Source organism: Cygnus olor, chromosome 5 (assembly GCF_009769625.2).
Source record: "Cygnus olor isolate bCygOlo1 chromosome 5, bCygOlo1.pri.v2, whole genome shotgun sequence".
Taxonomy (NCBI): domain Eukaryota; kingdom Metazoa; phylum Chordata; class Aves; order Anseriformes; family Anatidae; genus Cygnus; species Cygnus olor.
The window spans coordinates 36,130,566-36,150,786 of NC_049173.1; the positions used below are offsets into that span (position 1 = coordinate 36,130,566).

At 45.7% G+C, this 20,221-nt stretch overlaps 1 protein-coding gene across 45 annotated transcripts in view; it reads right to left on the reverse strand.

The window, feature by feature from the left end:
• Positions 1-13,370: 13,370 nt before the first annotated feature.
• SIPA1L1 (signal induced proliferation associated 1 like 1) overlaps positions 13,371-20,221 on the reverse strand; it is a 215,244-nt gene continuing 208,393 nt past the window's right edge. For all 45 annotated transcript variants that reach the window (XM_040559438.1, XM_040559410.1, XM_040559405.1 and 42 more), the window contains 4 exons: positions 19,176-19,322; positions 16,747-16,861; positions 16,213-16,294; positions 13,371-15,443 (listed from right to left, as the gene is read on the reverse strand). In XM_040559438.1, the coding sequence (XP_040415372.1) occupies positions 15,300-15,443; positions 16,213-16,294; positions 16,747-16,861; positions 19,176-19,322 (488 nt within the window). In that variant the 3' untranslated portion in view covers positions 13,371-15,299. The remainder of the gene's footprint in view (positions 15,444-16,212; positions 16,295-16,746; positions 16,862-19,175; positions 19,323-20,221) is intronic.

Sequence of the window (20,221 nt, forward strand, 5' to 3'; positions counted from 1 at the left end):
AATCTTTCAGGTCACCCATTAAAAAGAGGTTGTCTGCCCCTTTTCTGGCAAGTGCAAAGAAGGCCGGTAAATAACACGTGCATATCTCTGAGACAGTTTAAATTCAAAGCAAATCTCACTCCCAGCGTGGGGATGTGCTCACCAGGTTACAGTGCCTGTGCCTAAATCCACCGCTGCCCTTTCCTGGGGGGACACACAAAGGTGGAACAGTTCCCTGCAGCAAGTAAAAAGCTCTAAAGCTGCTCACCACGGCTCAGCCCTGCCAGGAGCCTGCCTGAGCCACGGGCTCTGGCAAGTGCTCTGGTTCTTTTCTCCATCTCAGGGGACAGAACTCTGCCAAGGCTTTTTTGGAAGTCTGTGTGGTTTCTACAGTTGTTGGATCTTGTCACAAACAGGTCTGCATTTATTGTCAGCCTTGTGATGCTTTCAGCCCTCTCCTTGAACACAAAGCCTTTGTTGCCTTTCTAAAATGTAGAGCTGCTAAGCAAGGAAATTACTGGGAAGGCTTCCATAAGGGCTTCTGTGCCCCGGGAAATCACAGCAATCAGTCTAACAGAGAAATTTAACAGAAACTTGCTAGCAGCTTTGTCACAATAACTGCACACTGCTGAGGTCACTGTAACTCTGCCGTGCCTTCAGTCACCTCACCACAATGCCCTGGTGTTTCTGCCACCTGCTCGCTCCTCTGTCACTGACTGCTGCGAGGCTCAGCCATCCTGTCCTTGCTTCACCACTCTGGAGGTGAGGAGTGGAAACAGCGGGGAGGGGGAGGATATTAACAATGCAAACGTCCTCGAAAAAGCAGACTGGGAGCTACATTTATGCATTTCTCTGGTAATGCGTGTAAATAAAAATCTGACTTACTGTCAGCAGACAAATGCTGTACGCCAGGTTTGCCATTGACGCATCAAAGCCCCTGAACAGGAGCGAGTCGGGAAGAGCTTCGGGAACCGCACGTGGGCAGAATGGACGAGCTGCAAACTGGCACCACCCTTTGGAGGGGATGCTGCCAGCTCCTCGGCTCAAGATCAGCACGGGGGAAGGCAGGCTGATGAAGCGACACCACGTCTAGCCCGCAGCACACACGATAATCAGCAGAGATTGAGGCAGTATGAAAATCCTACACATATAAAATGCTAATGAAACTGTTTGCTTTTGCAAAGAAAATCTGGGACCTTGGAGAATTACATCAATTCCCTTAAGATTCACTTAATGTGTATGTTACAGCAGAGGCACTTACTATTAAGTACAAGTAATTTACTAAGTTTTTCTTACATTATTGTTATTTCCTTTTTTAATGGTTTTGCTTTATTGGAAAACTTTGTTATTAAAGTTGGTTGTTACAAGTCGTCCTTCTCATGCAGAAAAAAGTTAACGCAGCCAAGTATGCAAGGCGAGAGGATTGCAATGCCCTTAAGTTAAACAGAGTTTTAAACACAGAATTAAGTCAGTACCATCACAGTGTAGTCACAACCTGTGCTTACCCGGCAGCATGTGGCCCTGCTCCCCTGCCAGTCTCAGCAGCTGGGCAGGGAGGTGGGACGGGCTCTGACCTGCTGACCTCCACACACAGCTACAAATCCCATCCCAACCTGCCTAATGACAAGGAATGAATCTGGAATACTACACAAAAGAAAAAAAAAACAAAACACTAAATGTGATTGTGCCGTTTCAATGAGCCTAATTAGCTAATAAAGGTCAGTCTCATTAGAAGCTCTTCAGGGAAGGAGCCACTGAAAGAAATTCAACAGCAAAAGGATTTTAACAAGCTGTCCTCCCTCGCCTGCACCAGGCATTTCAAGGAGGACTCAGTGAGAAGCCAAATCTCTTGAACAAGCGATGAAGGAAGGTGTTGATACACAGGCGTTCTGCGACAATAAAAATTCGCTTCTTAACTGTCAGAAGATCATTCAATGTCATGCAAAAGCGTTCTGCTTACTCTCTGCATGGGAGATGTTGGCTGTCCTGAAAGCAAGCCTGCCTCTGAACTACATCCCCTCTGAAGAAGAAATAAGTTTTGAATTCTTTCGCAGCAACCATAACAAAGGTGAAACAACATATTCTAGTTGATTTCTCTTAGGTAGCCTATATTTCAAATAAATTCCTGCATTCCTTTGCCTAAAGGGAAGAATAAGTGCAGAAAACAGAGGGTTGTCAAGCAAATAAATGAAGCAAAACACCTAGATTCAGGTGTTTCCTGTCAAAATGCTGTTGTTTTCTTTGTTTACTTATTCTTTTTAATTTGTTACTTAATTCAAAGTAATTAAAAAATATATATTCACCTTAATAGCTATATTTTACTGGAAGTCATTTGGATTAAACTATCTCGACTACCTCTTTTGACAGCCATGGAGCCCCCTCTGACTGATCTCTGCTCTACTGCTGCAGTATGGGGAGTGACCGCTGTCATGGGGTGTACAAAATTAACATTTAGGGAGACTCGGGGGCTTGGAGGTGGGTGTTTGCTTGATTGACCACGGAGACAGAGCCTAAGGGCCTCTGAGGACCTGAAGGGGCGATTTCGCTCCCAGCTGTTCGCAGAGTCTGTTTTTCCCACCTTGCTTTTATACAGAGATATTTGCTAGCCCTTTTTTGCTGGCAAAATCCATCTCTGTCACCAGCTAGCCGGAGCAGGAACTTGTTCCATGTCGCCTTGCCCCGTCCCTGCCTCTGCTCTCTGAGCAATGAGCAGGGAGCTGCTCCACCCAGTGGGGATGAGGAGCAGACACCACTGCTTCCTCAGCAGAAAAGCATAGAAAACCCAACGTGGAAGAGTTTGAGAGAGGGACGAACACCCCTTCTCTTCAGGGGAAGATCACATCCCATCACATCCCACCTTCCAGCTGCTCTGACTGCGTGATGCAGCTGGGAAACCAGGTCTGAAGCCCGCAGCAGAGCTGTACGCAGTGCAGCTTGTTGCTTGTAACACCGAAGGACGACGCTGGTTTGTGGCTTTGGGCCTGCCTCCAAAAACTGACCAGTTGCACACACTCTGCCCTGGCCAGCCGAGGAACACCAGGTCCCCAGGCTAACACCAGTGGGACAACTGCCCCCAGATGGGAGCCTGCAAGGGAATGGTGGGGGCCTGACCCCAGGAAACCTAGGGACAAACCAAAGGGAGATTTTAAAAAGCATATTGCAATGTAAGCACATTTTCTGACACTAGGAAAGAGCCTCCTAACTGTGGCAAGAGCTTTATTTTATAAGCCCCACGAGCAAACCAAGCTTCCAGCTATTCATATGCAGACAACACATTTCACTTCAGGAGCATTCCAGTGCTGTTTTAATGCTTGCATAACTTTACTAAAAGTGTCAAAAACCAGTAAGCACGTTTCTTTTAGCTGTTGAACACCAGCAGCAGCAATTTTACAAACAATTCTTACAGGTTAAACTGACCCCACTGCCATTTTTTGCCCAGCTGAATGAAAACTCCATCCCAAGAAACCATAGGGCACAGTCGAGGTATGTTCTGCATCAGCTGCTACTTTAATTTTAGGAACCACATCCATTAGCCCACAATGGTGGATGTAACAAGCAGGAACCGCACATTTCTTATCACTCGACAGCTGATTCCACCTGCTGAGAAGAAGCTTTGCTGTCTACAGCCTTGATTCAGCACAGCAGGAGGAAAATGGCCTACGACAACCACACTACACATCTAAAACATCTTACAACCATAAAAAGGTAGGAGGAGAAACAGAGGGAGCAGAGCTGCCACTTACACAAAGTTAAAGGAGCATCCTTGAGAAGAGACCAGTTTTTGTAAGAAAACCAGGACGTGCACTTCTTTTCAGTGCCAGCCTGTGTCTGGGAGATGTGAAGCAAGAGGAGAATAGGGAAATCATGCAATAAGAGCATTACATACTTTCTTGTAGTAGCAAACTTCTGCCAAACTACCAGCAAGCTTTCTTATTTACCATTACAACTCCGTAACATTAATTAGCATTTACTAGCTGAGAAACACCCAGTTACCCCTCAGACACAGAATTTCAAAACCAGAGAAATCAACCCCGATTTCTCAAGGCAACAAATTACAACTTTTATGCTTGGTATATATGGATGTATAGATTAAAAATTGTACTTGTGGCCCATGGGATCTTTTCCGCAGCAGACGGCATTCAGCAGAGAACAGTTTACCTCAGGAACTTCAGCTTCAGAGCAGCCCCAAAGCACACGGCCGCCCTTCTCTTTCCACAAGGCTGGCAGTAGCGTAGCTCCCACTTTACACCGGTCACCAGCAGAGAGCACAGCTCCTATATCATTATTTTGCTAAGCAGATCTCCAGATGCTGCATGAGGAAAGCGCAGTCCCTGTTCCCACTCTCCTCAACCTGAGGCAGAGAAGTGAAATGGGGTGGCACCACTTTTCCCCCCAAAATGTCGATGCTGCTGGGCAGAAAGCCCCCACCTCCAGACTCCAAGGGGGCCGAGAGGGGAACAACGCGTGCGGAGGGCACAGCGAACGGTCCTGTGGCCAGGAGGCAGCGACAGGAGACGACAGACCCGCGGGGTGTCGCGATAAACACCCCCAGCGTGCCCGGCCTGCCACGGGGAGGGCACCGGCCCCAGGGTCCGCAGCGCCCGCTCGCCTTGTCGCAGGCACCGCCAGAGGGAGCCGCGAGCCTGCCGCTGGAGCACCGGGGCCCTCCTCGGCCGGGCGCCTCACAGAGGCCGAACCGGCAGCAGTCAGGCCTCGGCTCCCCTCCCACCAGGGCCCCTGGCCTCTCCTGGCGGGGCCTGACGGCTGTCGTGCTTGTGAAGAGGTACGTGCAGGTACATCAGTACATATTTCCTGTCATTTCACAAGTTCTAGGATGTTTCGTATGCAGGTTGAGCAGAGCTGGGGTGAGACCGCCATGTTAGGTGTTGGCTGTAAAACTTGGGGCTGCACATCTAAACCCAGCCTTGTGGGTGCAGCCCCTCTGAGTGAGGTTACAAGCAGAGCAGGGAGCCCTGCGGCTCTACGAGCTGCTCATGCCATCTTTCGGGGTTTACAACTGGAAGTAGCCTATTTTAGAGCACTAGTCCCACTTAAAAGCGACACCTGTGAGATCCAGTAGTTTTGGTCAAACAGTGGGACTTAAATAAGAGACCCATTGAGAAACCTGAAGTGTTTTCTTGTGGTCTGGTGGATTTGGGCTAAAAGAAGCCCTAACTGAGCTGCCACAGGAACAGAGAGCACATGGCACCCTGCATGTTGGTCCAGAGTGCCTGCTGTCACCCCTCCAACCCAGGACAAGCACCTACGGAAAAGCTAGCATTTCTAACAGCATCTCCTAAACCCTAGATATACAAAAACCACAGAGCAAAGGTCAGGCTTTTCTCAGGTGTTCCATTCCTCATGTTCCCAAGGCAGAAAAATGTGCTAGCGATGAGGTTGGTATTTTTATGGCTCCCACCCGACTCAACTCCACCACCATTACGAAAGTCGGTGTTGTCAGCCATGCCTGTGTCTCCTGCTGCCTCCTGCATCACGCTGCCTCCCGGCTGCCTGGCAGGCTGGTCTGCTCCTCTTCTCCCAGTTCCTGTCTGCCACCGAAGGCACATAGCATCACAATCTGACAGCCATGCGAGCTGCCAAAATCCTATCCAACGTGAGTCGGCACATCCTGAATTCAGTGCAGATCTTTCTGTCAGCCGGCATGGAGCGGAAACCCTCCCCACTGCTGAAGGGCCTCTGCAGCTCACGGGGCTGCCACCCCCATCTGAGCAGCTCCCAGCCGTCCCAGGGCCCTCCCCACAGCCAGCCATGTGGTCGGTGTGGGGATTAAAGAGTTCAGCAAAAGAAGCCTTGAGGCTTCTTGCAAAGTTACCTGGACCAGGCAATTTCCAAGAGCTCTGAGTACATCTGAAGAAATTGCAGCACTGACAGGAGAAGTGATTAGGACCAAATTATTGTCTGAGGACGAAGGGAGTAAAAGAGACCTGAAGCCAAGCTCCCGGCTGTCTTGGCAATAGCTTTCTGCTCCTTCTGTCTTCTTGAAAACACACAGGAAAGTTGCCGTGCACAAACATTTTATCATTGTCTCTCAATGCTGAGGTACCTGACACAGCAAGAAGAAGCCTCTCCAAGGAGACCAGGCAGTCCTGAAGCACATTTTGGAAATAGCTGTCAGGCCTCATGAATAAAAAGTGAATTACAAAGTACATTAGAGCATCACTGTGTCAGCTAATACCCTACTAAGGATTTCTGGCTTTAATGCAGACATCAGATGCTGGAAAGATCTTATTAGGCCTAGCTCACCCTTGGGGAACACAGCAGGATTAGCCTCTCTAGGATGTGTGCAAGTGCTTTGTTTTTACCTAAGGACTGATCTGTGATTAATTTCCTGTCTGAGAGGTTCTAAGGACAAGAGCACCGAAGGGCAAGCACAGGCAGAGGTGCCGCCCCACCACACTCCAGCTCGCATGAAAATCCCAGGGCTCGCAGGAGAACTGCTGCCGCCTGCCAGCTGTGGGGCCCAGAGCAGCATCTCTGGGTTACAGCAAGAGCCTTTGCTCTCCAGCTTTACACCATTACTGCAAGCCCAGCAGGAAAGTAGTTCCTTCCTGATCAACTTTCATTTGGTTTAATTATAATCTTCTGACACCTGCCTGGTTTCAGTTACACCCTTTTTGCCCCATCAGGAAGGTGAATTCTGTGACTGCTGTTAACAGAGGGCTCCCAGAACACTGCAGCATCTAGCAGCAACTGCTGGTTGTTCCCCCATGCCAGCTGTGTGTGCCCCGCACCTGCCTTCTCCCCACCCTGTTTACCTTCATTGGGTTTGCTGATTTTTCCTTCTAGTGCAGTGCAGAATTTGGTAATCCTCCCCTTTTCTGGCTCTCTCCTTCCAACTTCCCTGCTAGACGTGTGGCATGCAGAGTCCCCATCGTCAAAGGGGCTCTGGGCTGCAGGAACCGAAGTGGAGGAACCGTACAGTCACTGAAATGGGAATGGATAAAAGGAACCCGAATGGCAGTCACTAGGCTAGAAATTCCCATTCCTGAGTCAATGCACATTGTAAACCAAATGAAAGAGATTAGCAAGAAAAGCTGGGAAAAAGCACAGGTCAAACTAGTAATTTGATAGCTAGCAAGCTTTCCTGGGAGATGAAACGTCAAATCCCCTTAGACAAAGAAGGCAATGAAGCAGAGGCTTTCAGCATCCAGGAAGAATTCCATACCCACCAGGCTGTCTGGTAGAGGAAAGATAATATCGGCACCTTTTCCTGCGTGCTCCTTTTCTACTTCCCACGTTGTGTTCTAGCTGGAAACTCAGAGATCTTCGAAGCAGCCATCAAGTATGTGGACAAGAAAGACTCGATGCCTCGAAGTATCCACTTATCCTACTGAAGGGCCTTGAAGCAAGCTTCTTCCTCAAAGGTCATGTAGTAATGTAAGCTCTTGTGATAAGGAGTAGATGAATGATTAAAGGATAGGAAATAAAAGGTGGAAACAAGCAGCAAGCTTTCACAGTGGTGGAAGTTCACGATGGCAGTGTCAGAAGGTTAAGTGTTGGAGGCTGTGATGCTCTGGGGACTTGGTAAATTACCTGGAAAATGAATGGGTAGCAAAAGTGACAAACCTCCTGATGGCACGAGGATATGCTGAGTAAAAACACGAGGGTTGTTTGTGAAGAGCTGCAGAACAACCGTATGCTACTGAGTGACAAGGTGAGAAAACGGTAGAAAACCTGAAACCTAGAAATTCAAACTAATGGACATGGGAAAAGCAGTGCTGACCTCGTTACATCACAGTGGGCTCTTGAGCTGTCTCTTAGGAATAAGGTCAGCTTAGTTTATGCTTAGTAGCAGAAAATGAAATGTCAGGAATGCTTTGGGAAGGGACAAAGAACAGAATTGAGAATGTCAAGATAACATGCACCTGCATCCCAAATTGTGTGCACTTCTTGTCCTGCCATCTGCAAAAGGACTTAGCAGAACGTAAAGGGCTCAGAGAGGAGCAACAGGAAAGATCTGAAAGTGTCTCCGTAGGAGGAGTAAGACTAGGGCCAGACAGACTGGAAAAGAGACAACTGAAGGATGATGCAATTAAAAGGTTTTTAAAATCATGAATGGATTGGAGACAGTAAATAGGGAGTGATTAAACTGAGGAGAGTCAGATAGAACTTGGGGGTGGAAATTCAAAACAAAACAAAAACTAACAGAGGGTTAGGTACAGAGTCTCCTTTGGACAGATGCAGGAAGTTCACATGGGTTCTCAGAGAGACAAAACAAGTTTGTGGAGAAAGATCCATGAGGGCTATTACATGGAAACATGACCCCTCTGATCAGGAAGCCCCTAACCCAATCCTACCAATCCACTGAGCTAGCATGGGCCCCCGGTAAGGAACTTTGCTTCAGATCAAGTATAATACTTGCCCTATGTCAAATGAAGTATTATTTTATTGACATTTATTCTTGCACAGGTGAAAATAAGAAAAACATTTCAGTTGCATAAGAAGTAATTTATTAATATATCTGGTCTCAGAAATTAAATCAACAAAACTAGTTTACAGCACAGAAAGGGTGGCAGAAGAAACTTTCAGCTGCCATCACCCAGGCATCAGCACACACAGCCCAGAAACATCTCATTCCATATCCCTACATTTTCAGATTTTTTTTTTTTAATTTCATAATCAGCCTGGTTCTGTGATGCTAGATCATTTCCTGAAATTCTGCAAACAAATGGCTTAAGCATTAATGCATTTTTCCATAGCAAGCAAATGCAAACATGTTAGCAAGATTTAAGAGATGTGTAACATGAAAAGTACTGAATAGTTAAATTACCAAACTTTTACCAAACAATTAATTCATTGTAGTACATCTCACAATTCGCCTGTGGGGTAGCTCCTGATACGTATTATCAGACCAAGACCACAAATAACTTGGAAAGTAGACAGCACTTAGATTAAGACGTCTTCAAAGGTTGCCGCTAATTGTGAATGCCTTCATTTGTAAATACTCATTGTAGGAAGTGATTTTTGTTCATGCCCTGCGTACAAGGCTGAGACCTCGTGAAAACGCAGTAGCAGTTACATGGTGAGAGCCGACACGCTGAGGCTGGGCTGTGCAGACATACTTTGGCTGGAGAGACCTTTGCAGCAGCCCCTTCGTTTTGATTTTCCAATTAGCGTAATGCAGTTATCAGCTCCATTCAAAGCTGAGAGACCAATGGGAAACTGGAAAGGGAAGGCTCTTCCCCTCTCCTCTGATCTAGGTTAAAATAAAATATTTAACAATCCGTAAGTTGTGGGACAGGTGGACCTGGATCAATCATGTCAATTAACCAACCAAAAGTAAAACCTTTTAGTTTTAACAGAAAATAAATTCTAAGATTTTTTTTGGTGTTCTATTATATGTTACGAAATGTTATTCTTTTTAACTGAAAATTTTAGAATTTGCTGTTTTGTTGTAGTAAGTTTCAGTTTCCATGCAGACTGACATCAGGAATGTACATTGATCCAATTAAAAAAAAAACATGAATGCATCATCCATCATTTTCTGACAGAAGAATGTGAACATTAGAAATGACTTGTTAAAATACAGATAGCAATCTGTGGTTCGGTAATTAATGTGTCCCCTGATTAAGAAAATATACTGTAATTACAATACAAAGGGTCGTGTTTAGTTGCAAACCAGCATGCTTCAATGCTCTGAGAAAGGCTGGGAATAGATACGTCTTTCTTCAGCCAAATGTCCAAAAAGTGTACGTGCACAACAGAGCAAACCCCCTTCGGTAATGGCTTTCTGTGCGTCCGACAACATCCAGCTGCTTCAGTAAGCTTCCTTTGGCTCACCCGTCCTGATCCATCTCGGCAACCCCCACCGCGGACGCAGCAGCCCGACAGGCAGGTCAGCCAGCCTTTTCCAAGCGCAGCCTCGGGGAGGGATCCAAAGGAGCACACTGCTCACTCGTGCTACTTGCAGCCGTGCCCCGGCGTGCCGTGACCATGGCACCTGCTCAGGCACTTCTGGAAATCCCACCTGGGCTCCATCAGCCTCTGTGAAACCTGGCCTCAAGCTCACGCTCCTCTGAAGGGCAGGAGCTCAGCAGGGCCCTGAAAGGAGCAGCAGCTTCCCACAGCCCCAGGAGGTTGGGTGCACCTGGAGTTAACCTTTGGAGGCTGCTGCCAACCAAAGGGGCAAGGTGTTATCCCTCTGGTGCGTCTGTCACTTGACTTCATCTTTCTCCTTCTCACCCCTGAGAGATCAACAGCAGGTGTTTTCATCCAGCCCAATGTAGCCGAGTCAACAGCAAAATATCCTTCGTCCCAGGAAGAAAAACATTTAAAAGGTGACATCAAATGGACATTAGACCCATTGATATAATCCAGAAAAGAAAAACACCAAGCATGTGCACGCATTGCTCAATCTTTTTCCACGTCTCTGTAGTCCCCCAAAAGGACTCAAGCTTGAAAAAACATACCCTAAAAAAAAAAAAAAAAAAGGAGCTGCAAAGAATGTTAGAAACAACTACACGTGTATTTATATTATCCCACCATTCTGATCCAGTGCAATGGGTCAGGGAGGAAACAAGACACTGAAATGTCCCCAGACTGTCACGGGTGCTGTGCTTGTCACAGTGTTGGCAGAGCAGAGCCCTGGGACGAGGACACCCCTCTGAGCAGCGCTTTCACAAAATCAAGCGAGCAGTCAAGGACCTGTGCGCAGTGCAGCACGTCAGACACAGACAGCACTGCTGCCAGGGGAGGAGCAGCAAAACGAATGACCTCAGCTGGAGGAGAAGCACAGGAGCAGGTGGGAGGAAACAAAAGGAAGAGCTGGCGAGAAGTTCAGAACAGCAGCAGGACAAGTCCCTGGTTTCCTACCCCTCCAGCATGAAACCTCTGTTTATTCACTAGTTGGTGGCGTTTGCTGCTGTCACAACATGGGGTTAGGAAACTGCATCCAGTCGCAGTCCTTCACCACATGCCAGTTTCAGCCTCTGACTTCTTTGTGTGCCAAAAGCTGACGGGGCTCCTTCGGCTGCCGAGAGCATCTTCTGCCCAGCAGCTGCGCATCCCTCTCACAGGCACAGCACGAAGCAGCATCAGGGGCTCGATCCAGGCCTTGCTTAAAATGTGGATACATGACAGTGAGCACAGAGCTGAGAAGTCTCTAGAAAAGATGAGTCCGGTAGTAAACTCATGACTGGAGCAAACAAAGATAAGGAGCAGATGCAGCCTCTGCTTTCTGGATGGAGACAGGCCCACGCAAGCGCAGGAGAAGCTGGGGAGGGGGACACACCTGCCGTGACCAGCATTGGCTCCCCAGCGCCAAGCACAGCAACCTGTCCCCAGGAGCCAGGCTGCTGTGGTGGAAGGGGAGAGGCCCCAGCCTTCCCCGGGGAGCAGCTGCAGGAGCAGGTGGAGGTATCTGTAGTCAGCCTCCGCTTATCAGAGGGAACAGGGCTCCAAACCCAGACCTTGGCCTCCCAGGCCTGGGGGCCACCAAGGCCAACTCGCAGAGTCCTCGGCCTTGTTCCCAGCCAAAGTTGAAACCCCTGCTAGGGAAAGGGGCTCTTCCTGCAGAGCTCTGAAACACGTATATCTATTTCTACCTCTTTTCCCCTCCAGCTTTACCTTGCAAACAGCACATCAAGGATTTCCTCATCACAATGTAGAGGTGAGGGGACCTTCACAAGCCTCATCATCTTGCTCCTGCCCATTAGCAACCTGCTTTAAAGGAGGCAGTGGAGGAGGGACAGCGTCATCTCTCCCCCGTGGAATCCAATTTTGGATAGCACAGGAGCTGGTAAGCAGCATCCACCCCGTTCCCCTGCTGCCTTGCAGCAAAGCGAGCTGCTCGCATGCAGGGCTGACGCCGTACTGGGCATCTGCTAGGAGACAGCGCAATGCCTTCAAGGAGGATTGGTTAACCACCTACCCGAAAGAAGGCACCAGGAGATGAGACAAGGATTACGTAAAGGTTTCATGAAACAGACAAACCAACCCCACGTTGTGCCTGGTTCATGGGGAATATTTGCTGGGCCCTTTCCCACAAAGGGAAAGGCTGGGGAAAAAAAAGGCCTTCTCACAATACCTATTCATCAGGTCTGGAACACATCACAGCTTTTTGCAGAAACAACAGGCTGTAATACAGCAACCGCACTTGCAGAGGAGTAAAACCTGGATGTGCAGCATCTCATCCCCACAACACATCTCCCCCAAGCCCGAGGCTCCCCTGCCTCCTTCCCTCCAGCCCCATCTCCTCCTGCACCCCTCAGCTCCCCTTCCTGCAGCCCCTCGCCCCCCGACCCATTACCCACAGCCTTGTCCATCCTGCAGCAGGTGGGAGATGAAGCCAGCCCCCAGCCAGCCGTGTCAAGCAGCAGCTCCTCCAGCTGCAGAGATGCTGCCTGCAAGCCACATCTTGCCCGTGCCAAGACCGAGCTACCGGCATGCACGGGGAAGCGTGGGAACCTCCAGCATGAATTAATTATGGTTGTGGGCAGGGCTGCTCCTTGACCTGCAGAAAACTTTCTGCTTCAGCCCAATTACCAGTATCCAATTACATGTGGTAAGACAGCACCTTGTTTTCTTTCCAAGGCTCAACCCCTATTTTTCAATCAGATTCTTGTATTTGCTCTTGCTGCTTCTCAGCTCTCTTGGTCAGGTATCTCACTGCTAGGAAGAGATGGATTTTCTTTCCTCACGAGCCCTTTAGGGATCCATTCAGGGAACTGGGAAGATGCTCTCCTGCAGAGCTAGCTCATTTTTGTTTGTCTTTTTTCTTTTTGTGCAGAACGCCGATCCACTGGGCCAAAAAAGGTCTGTTCAAAACATATTCAAGATCAGTTCCTGGGTCAAAGCAGATCTGTAAAACAAAACAAATGGAATATCTGACCCTCCTTCCCCCCCCCCCCCCCCCCCCCCCCCCCCCAAGCCTAGCACCCCAAAGCCTAGCACCTAATATTTAATGCTTACAGGTTTGGTTCCAGGATGCTGAAAGCTGTGTGCACCCTTGGGCAGATGTGCCAGGCAAGTTTGGTTTGACCTACATTGGCTTTAATTTCCAAATGTGTTCTAGAATCCTGAAAAAATGGTAAATGATTAAAAGAAATGCTGCCCACCCCCCTTTCCTGTGTCAGCCTGGTGAAGCTCAGAGAGTTACTGCTACAGGTAACAAAAACTTGACCATACAGAAAAAGGCATACTGCAGATGGGGGAAAGAAGAGAGATTTGTGTAGTAATCTATGTAAAAAGTCGATGGATAAAGCGTGTGTGTACATACTAAGGAAAGGCCTTCAGAGGGATAAAAAGTAGAAATCAGAATGAAACTTTTCTATCCCCAAGCACTTAGGTAAGTGGTACAAGAAGAAAGCATGAAGAAAAGGATGTTTTGGAAAGTTTCAAACAACAAACCCAACAAAATCAGAAGAAAATGGTTTAGAAGAGCCTTTAAAATGAGTTTTATTGTCAGAATTTTACAAGTAGCCTTCAGAGGCATCATACAAGAAGAACTCTGTTGCAAAACTCTAATAAATAGTCTGCCCCAAGTCCCAAAATATTTTTTGAAATAAAATAAAAACCAAACTTAAAAATAAAAGAGAATAAAAGCAAGACCTCAGGATGCTCAGAGATGTTAGCAATATTTCCCATTTACAAATAATATCAGGCATTATATAAATCTCCTTCATACAAGTCATTAAAAAACCCAAAACATTCTAAACCTTTACAAAAGCACTCCAGAAATAGTTCCAAAGAGATCCATTTCCATGACAAAACATTAGAGAAGAACTCCATGGGGATTAGCATCACAAATGAAGTTTGAGGTTGAAGTGTAGTGTGTACTTGTGTGGAGCAAGATTAAAGAGCATGAAAAAGGGATTTGAAAAGAGCGTGGAAGTTTTTGTGACAAGCCTATGCCTGATGATCTTATTCTGTTTATTTGAGAATGCGGTAAAGGGCAGGGAAGGAAGGGTGTTCCTGGAGCTAACCCCAAGCATACCGCACCTCATGCAAGGCAGTACTCATTAAGGTAGTGACTGCATACTCAATGTTTGTGCAGACTGCAGTGCCTACACTGAAAAGGTATTTTCTGGAGAGGTAATACGTTGTGGCAAGTTAGCTGTTCCTTCAGAGAACATGAAATTAACTTTCCTGACATGAGGCAGTTTGGGAAATATCATGCTAGATAGTTTCACTGGGAATTGGGGACTTCAGAGCTCCAATCCTATCCCAGTACTTTGAAAAAAAATACACTTCTTTAATTTCACCTTTACATATTCCTCTGCCTGTGGTTACAAAGGATTTTTAAAGACCTCCCATGTAAGAGAACACACTTAAAAATGTTCTCCAACATTTCTCTGATCTGTTGCGATTTAAGAAGTCCGGAGAAACAGAACAGAAGGGCAGGTGCACTGAAATGGCTTATGGGGACTTTCATGGAAACAGTTTAGAGGGGGAAAAAGAAACCCAACAACTTAATCTCTTTACAACTTCAGCCTAAGTCTTCTGCACATATGCAAGTGACAGGTTCCCCTGGAAGGGAAGGGGACTATACTGAAGCAGCACAGCAACAGTATTCAGTATCTCTCAGCCTGCCTGATGCGGTACGAACTGCGGCATGCCTTGTTTTGCCCTTCGTCAAGTTACTTGCAGCCATTGCTTCCACAGGAAACAAAAGCTACCAGAAACGCTAATGCAATAGATGTGTGCTAATATGCCTCGCCCATGGCTCAAGTCTCTAGCCTCTCTCCAAATGCTGTGATGCTGGTTGTACTGTACCATACACTATGGGGACACGTTCTCTGTAACGTATGGGAAGGTAGCACTAGCAATCAAGCGCAAATTGCTAAGGAGACACCTAAAACATTGCATTACATCCCCGTGTCTGTGGCATACTTCAGAAAACAATGTAAGAAAAGCAGTAAAATAACCATTTCTTTCTAATTTTCTAGATGTCATAATATTTGCCAAAGCTGCAAGGAAAAGCAGATTACCTGAAACAGAGAGAAAGGAGTTAATGGAAACAGAGGCAGATGGAGCAGCAAGCCTGATCCAGCCTCCAAATCATTTTGTACATAACAGATAAAGAAACAATGTGCAAAAAATAGACATTCACATTTTAGCAGTTAAACTTTTATTTTACCTTTTTAAAATTATTTACTTTGTTTTTCTACAAAAGGCAGACATTGATTGTTGATCTGCAATTATTCTGAGTGCGCGCAGAGATGCAAAAAAGGGTTATTGGAGGATGAAGGACAGGGAAGTGCTCTGACTATACTTTCACATGTCATGATTAAGGTGGCATTAAAGCTTAAGTCCCAGGAATAATATTCATAACAGATAGTTTCCTTCCCCATACGCTGTTTTCAGTTCATATCAATTGTGTTGAAAACCCACTCGGTGAACTTCTTCAGCTTCTCAGTTGCATTCTGGGATTCCTCCTGTAACCTCAAGTTGTCTTCCCGCAAATGCTGCACTTCAGCCTGAAGACTGGCTTTGTCCTCTTTTTCCTTGGGCATGAGGAAAAGTACACATCTTAGCCGTAATTCTAGATCATGCATCCTACCTACATCAAGTGGCAAGAACCTCAGCGAACACGAATCTCATACTTTATAAGGATTTTATATGCAATAACACACGGTTTTATATCTAAGGTACATTTGTGACATTTCATTCCTTACTTTTTTTGCTTGAACTATCAGGGTTTCTCTATATTAAATTCTAATAGAGAAGGCTGGCTCCCCAAGTGGTGAAATAAAATTGGCCATGTGTTGTTCTGTATGAGCAAAATGTACAACTACTGATGGTTAATTAAACAAGGGATAGGAAACATTTCTGCAAACACTACCTTAGCTAACAGACTTTTCATCTGACCACAGTGTATCTTTCTTGGACCAAGCAGACAGTAACAATACTGGAAGTTTCCACAGTAAAATTGTATGGTTCGGTGAAACTCTCCCTTTTCAACATCAACAGGATATATTTACGTGGACTAACTTCAGGCTTCTCACACAGTCACCTGAATTAGAGTGCAGGTAGTCAGAGTCACCCTCCTGATTTAAGCAGAGTGGTCACATGCCTACAGTTCAGGCACTGCACCCTAGCCTTGAATAATTGGAAGCACATCCTGAGAAAAGTAGTAAAGAAATGTCTTTTTCACACAAAAGGATGAGACCGTCATAGGGCTCAGGCATGGGAAAGCAGAACTACACAGTAATTAGAATCACCTATCAGCACTAAACATACGCATTGCAGATTTTCTGTAGATCAAACGTTTACCTTCCGTAAATCCTCTTGCAGCATCTTCAGCAAACCTTCCAGCTGGTCCACTTTAGAGGCGAGAGTTGGAGGAGATTCTTTACTGTTAAAAGTAGGAAACAAGAATAGGCGTTGACAGATTTTACTGTATTCACACAGGGTATCTAATGCACAGAATGGCTTTGTGTAAGTATGCATTCAGGAACACTACAAATTCTTAAAACAAACAAAAAGTGCATGGAACACATTCAGCACATTACAAGAACAGATTTAACCCATGATAAACTGCTGTCATCCTGTCACATGGTTTCTCTCTCCTTCTGCTCATTATATGTGCCTTGAATTACCATAGCCTTGGACAACTTCATAAAAGTCTCAGACAAGAAGGAACCTGCACCAAGGTTCAGCTGTAGTTATGATCCTTTTGGTTTTACTTCCCCTCATCATGAGAACTTTGTTCTGTGAAGACTAGAGACAGCTTCCAAATACGACTGTTTCTACATTTTTCCCCAGTTTGTAACTGAGGAAGCCTGCACGTGTGGGGTATTTACTTACCCTGTATAAGGCTTTATCTGTGCAGAAAGCTGGTCCTCAGCCTGATCACTACTGGAGGCAGCACTCACAGGCCTGTGGTTTTCATCAGCAGCAGCAAAGAATGAAGCTCGCTGAACTGAAAAGACAGACATGCAGAGAAAAACAATGGCAGCAGTAATGACTTGTTTAAGTATAGTGCAATAGCTACACTGCAAGATCTCAAGGCAATCCAAGAAGCCTGTGTCAATATTAGGTGTAATATACCAATACCCATTTGACAGAAGCAGTCTGGCATGGCTAGTATTTGTACCAGCTTCTCCACTGCACAGGATTCAACGAGTGTGCACTAGCACTGGCTCAGGCAGATCACGCATCACCCTCAGGCTAACTGCTCCTGGGAGGGAGATACCCCCATGGCACTCCATCCGTGGCCACTTCCAATACAGGCAAGAAGCTAAGCTGGAACAGTCACCAGTGCACAGAACTTCATGGGTACAACTGCAAGACACTACCCAACAACTCAACACCTAGAGTTAGCTTCCTTAGTCAGGTCCTTCTGTAAAGGGATCCCTTCAGCTTGAAGAAAGGGAAGCTCAGCATGCAAAACTTACATGTGGAAAACAAACAGACCAATGCCATTTTTCAGAATTTTTTTCCTTATGCCTTCTTTCTTATAAAGTCTTTTCATACAGAAATGTGAAATCTCTTTCCTGCCTTGTATCTACACTTTTTTTGTCCTATAACTGCTCATTTACAATGTTTTAACACACCTATAAGTCACTATCACATGTGGTGTTGACAAACCTGCCAACAGTCCCTACCTCTGGAGTTTCCTAGCACAAACAGCAACGTAAACACTTTTTAACTTAATTTATTAACACCTCTCCCTCAGCAGCTACTGATCTCTCACTGGAAATAGAACAGTATTTTCTTTTTCTGCTTGGCAATTTTTTATTCTGTGCTTTCAACAAGGTTAATATTAACACGCCTTAGTATTTGATGGGATTATTCCTGCTCCTCTCTTTTTTCCTTTGAAAATACTGAAGGCTGGCATACCTCAGGAATCCAAGCAGCTTTTGTTTCAGCTGGCTGCAGATATCACTACCTACAACTCCTGAGGCCTGTGCTGAAGACACCATGCAGAAGAAAGGTGTCCAGGATCAGAGATCAGAATTTATCCTGGTTAGTACTTGTCAGTCCCTGCTGGCACCTAGCAGAGACTACAGGCTGGGATTATATTGACAACAGATAGCTGCTCCAGATTTGTTCCGTCAAAGCTGAATGTATTTTTACAGTGGTGAGATAAAGTTGCCAGCCAACACATTACCCCAGCTTTTCTTGATCTGAGCTGTCAGTTTGTTACCTTCACCACAATGACTTTGTTCACACTGCTAATTGGAAACCCAAGTGAGTCTGGGGCCTATGGAAGCGAGGGATTCAGGTTGAGGACAGTGAAAACTAAGTGGGAAAGAAAAAGAGAAGGGATCTTTTGAACAGAAACTGCTGACCACAGTGAAATGCATTAAGACCTGGGTTTCAGCCCTGTGTGGTGGCAAACAACTCTTATGGCAACAGAGCAGAGCACAAATGTATGTCTTCAATGCTAGCTTCCGCATGCATCATCTTAATGATGTGTATGACTAGCACCAGAGAAAAGCCAAGAAGCAAGTTACTTCACAGCCTTCTCTAGCCATGCAGAATGATGTTCAAAAGCTTCAAGATCAGTGACAACACCTTCACAAAGGTAGGTCAGCATTTGTGCAGAGATTAGCAAAAGGCACTTCTGTTTAAAGCACTTGGAAGAATTTTCCAGCAGATTATAACAACGGTAAGATAAACTCCCTTTGGGCCGAGGAGTATTTCAATTTCAATTCAAACACACGTAGGCAGCTTACAGTTCTCTTCAGTTATTAAGTGTCAGGGAGATGGAAAGTGCTATAGGATAAAATGACACTTACGTCCATGTATTCAGAGTACGCAGAGGGAAGAATGGCAACGGACTATACGCCAACAAGGCACATTTCCCAAATTACCTTGGCAGTGCACTTCATCTGCACTCCAGAAGCTTCATGCTCAGGCAATAAGCAGACAATCATTAATGTGTTCGTGTACTTTTTCCCTATTTGACTTGACTTTGCACTTTTGTGCCAGATGTTTTTCCACCCTAGCTGTTATGTCTGCAGCTGCTTTACATGAAATGAAAAATAGCCAGTTTCACAGATATTTGGCCAAACTGTAGCACAGAGGGAATACAGCATGAAGAAATGGCATCTATTACACACAAAGTTCTGGGCTGTTAAGTCTTGAGTTGCTGTTTTAAAAGAGTTTAAGCTTCAGACTAAGTAGAAACAATAAAAACAACAAAAGCAAGAGCCTAATTAAAAAAAAAAAGTCCTTCATAAAGCATGCAGAAGGATCAGTCTTCTAAGTATTATATTCTGAAAATTTACCTTCAAAGGCTTTGGCAGCATCTACCAGGTTTGACCAGTCCAGATCAGAGGCAGAATCAGGCAATGGCATAAGACCAGGGTCTGGCATGGGCTGCCGTCTTTGCTCCTGGATATCTGTGAGGGAGCTGTCTGAGGCAGAAAACTCTCCTAGAGTAAGGCAGAACAAACGAGAAGTTACATAGAAAAAAAAGTTCCTTTCCTAATAAGTAAAGTATCCCTCCTTTTAATTTTTTGGGGTTAGCATTTCTGGAACCAAACACCACAGCAGAACGTTTGACCAAATGAGCTGACCAGTTACAGCAGATTACATGCCAGTTTTCTGAGACAGTGTCTCTCACCAGGACATACAATTCCTTCTTAATCTGCATAAATCTTTGCAGTTACCTCTTCAAAAGCCAACCTTTGCCTCCTCCCCAGTATTGGGGTGGGGGCAGCACTCTTCTACTCAATGATGCCTGCCTTTGCACAAGCTGAAGGTACTTTGGAGGGCTCTGCAGCTTGCTGGGGCTTCTACACTCCGTGGTACCCTATTTACTCCTGTTAAAAATAATTTTTTTTTTTCCCTCTCTCTTTACAATCTTGTAAACAAATGGAAGGAGATTAGGCCAACCAAGATAAACCAGAAAAAGAAAACCCTAAGAATGATTTTGAATGCATTGCACATCTCTCAGCAGGTCAGTGACACAACCTTTACTGAAAAATACCCATACCCACCCAGAGCTGGGATATGGCCTGCTGTGGAAAACACACTGGCAAGTTTAAAAAAAAAAGGATATATAGAAATAAAGTTCTTATAATTTTTGTGCTAATTGTTGGCAAGCAAAATGAAGCATTTAAATTATTGCCACTAATGAGGGAAAGAGCAAAGTGTGAACCAGCAGTTACCTATTTTATTTCAGTTTACTGACTGGACAATCGACAAACATGGGATAGCTGGTTGGTCAGCACATGTGTAAGCTCAGAAGCAGCAACAACCTGCTTCCTTGTGCCCTCTGCTTGGTAAGCCATAAATGAAGTTGTGAAAAAATTGTAGGTGGTGTTAGGAG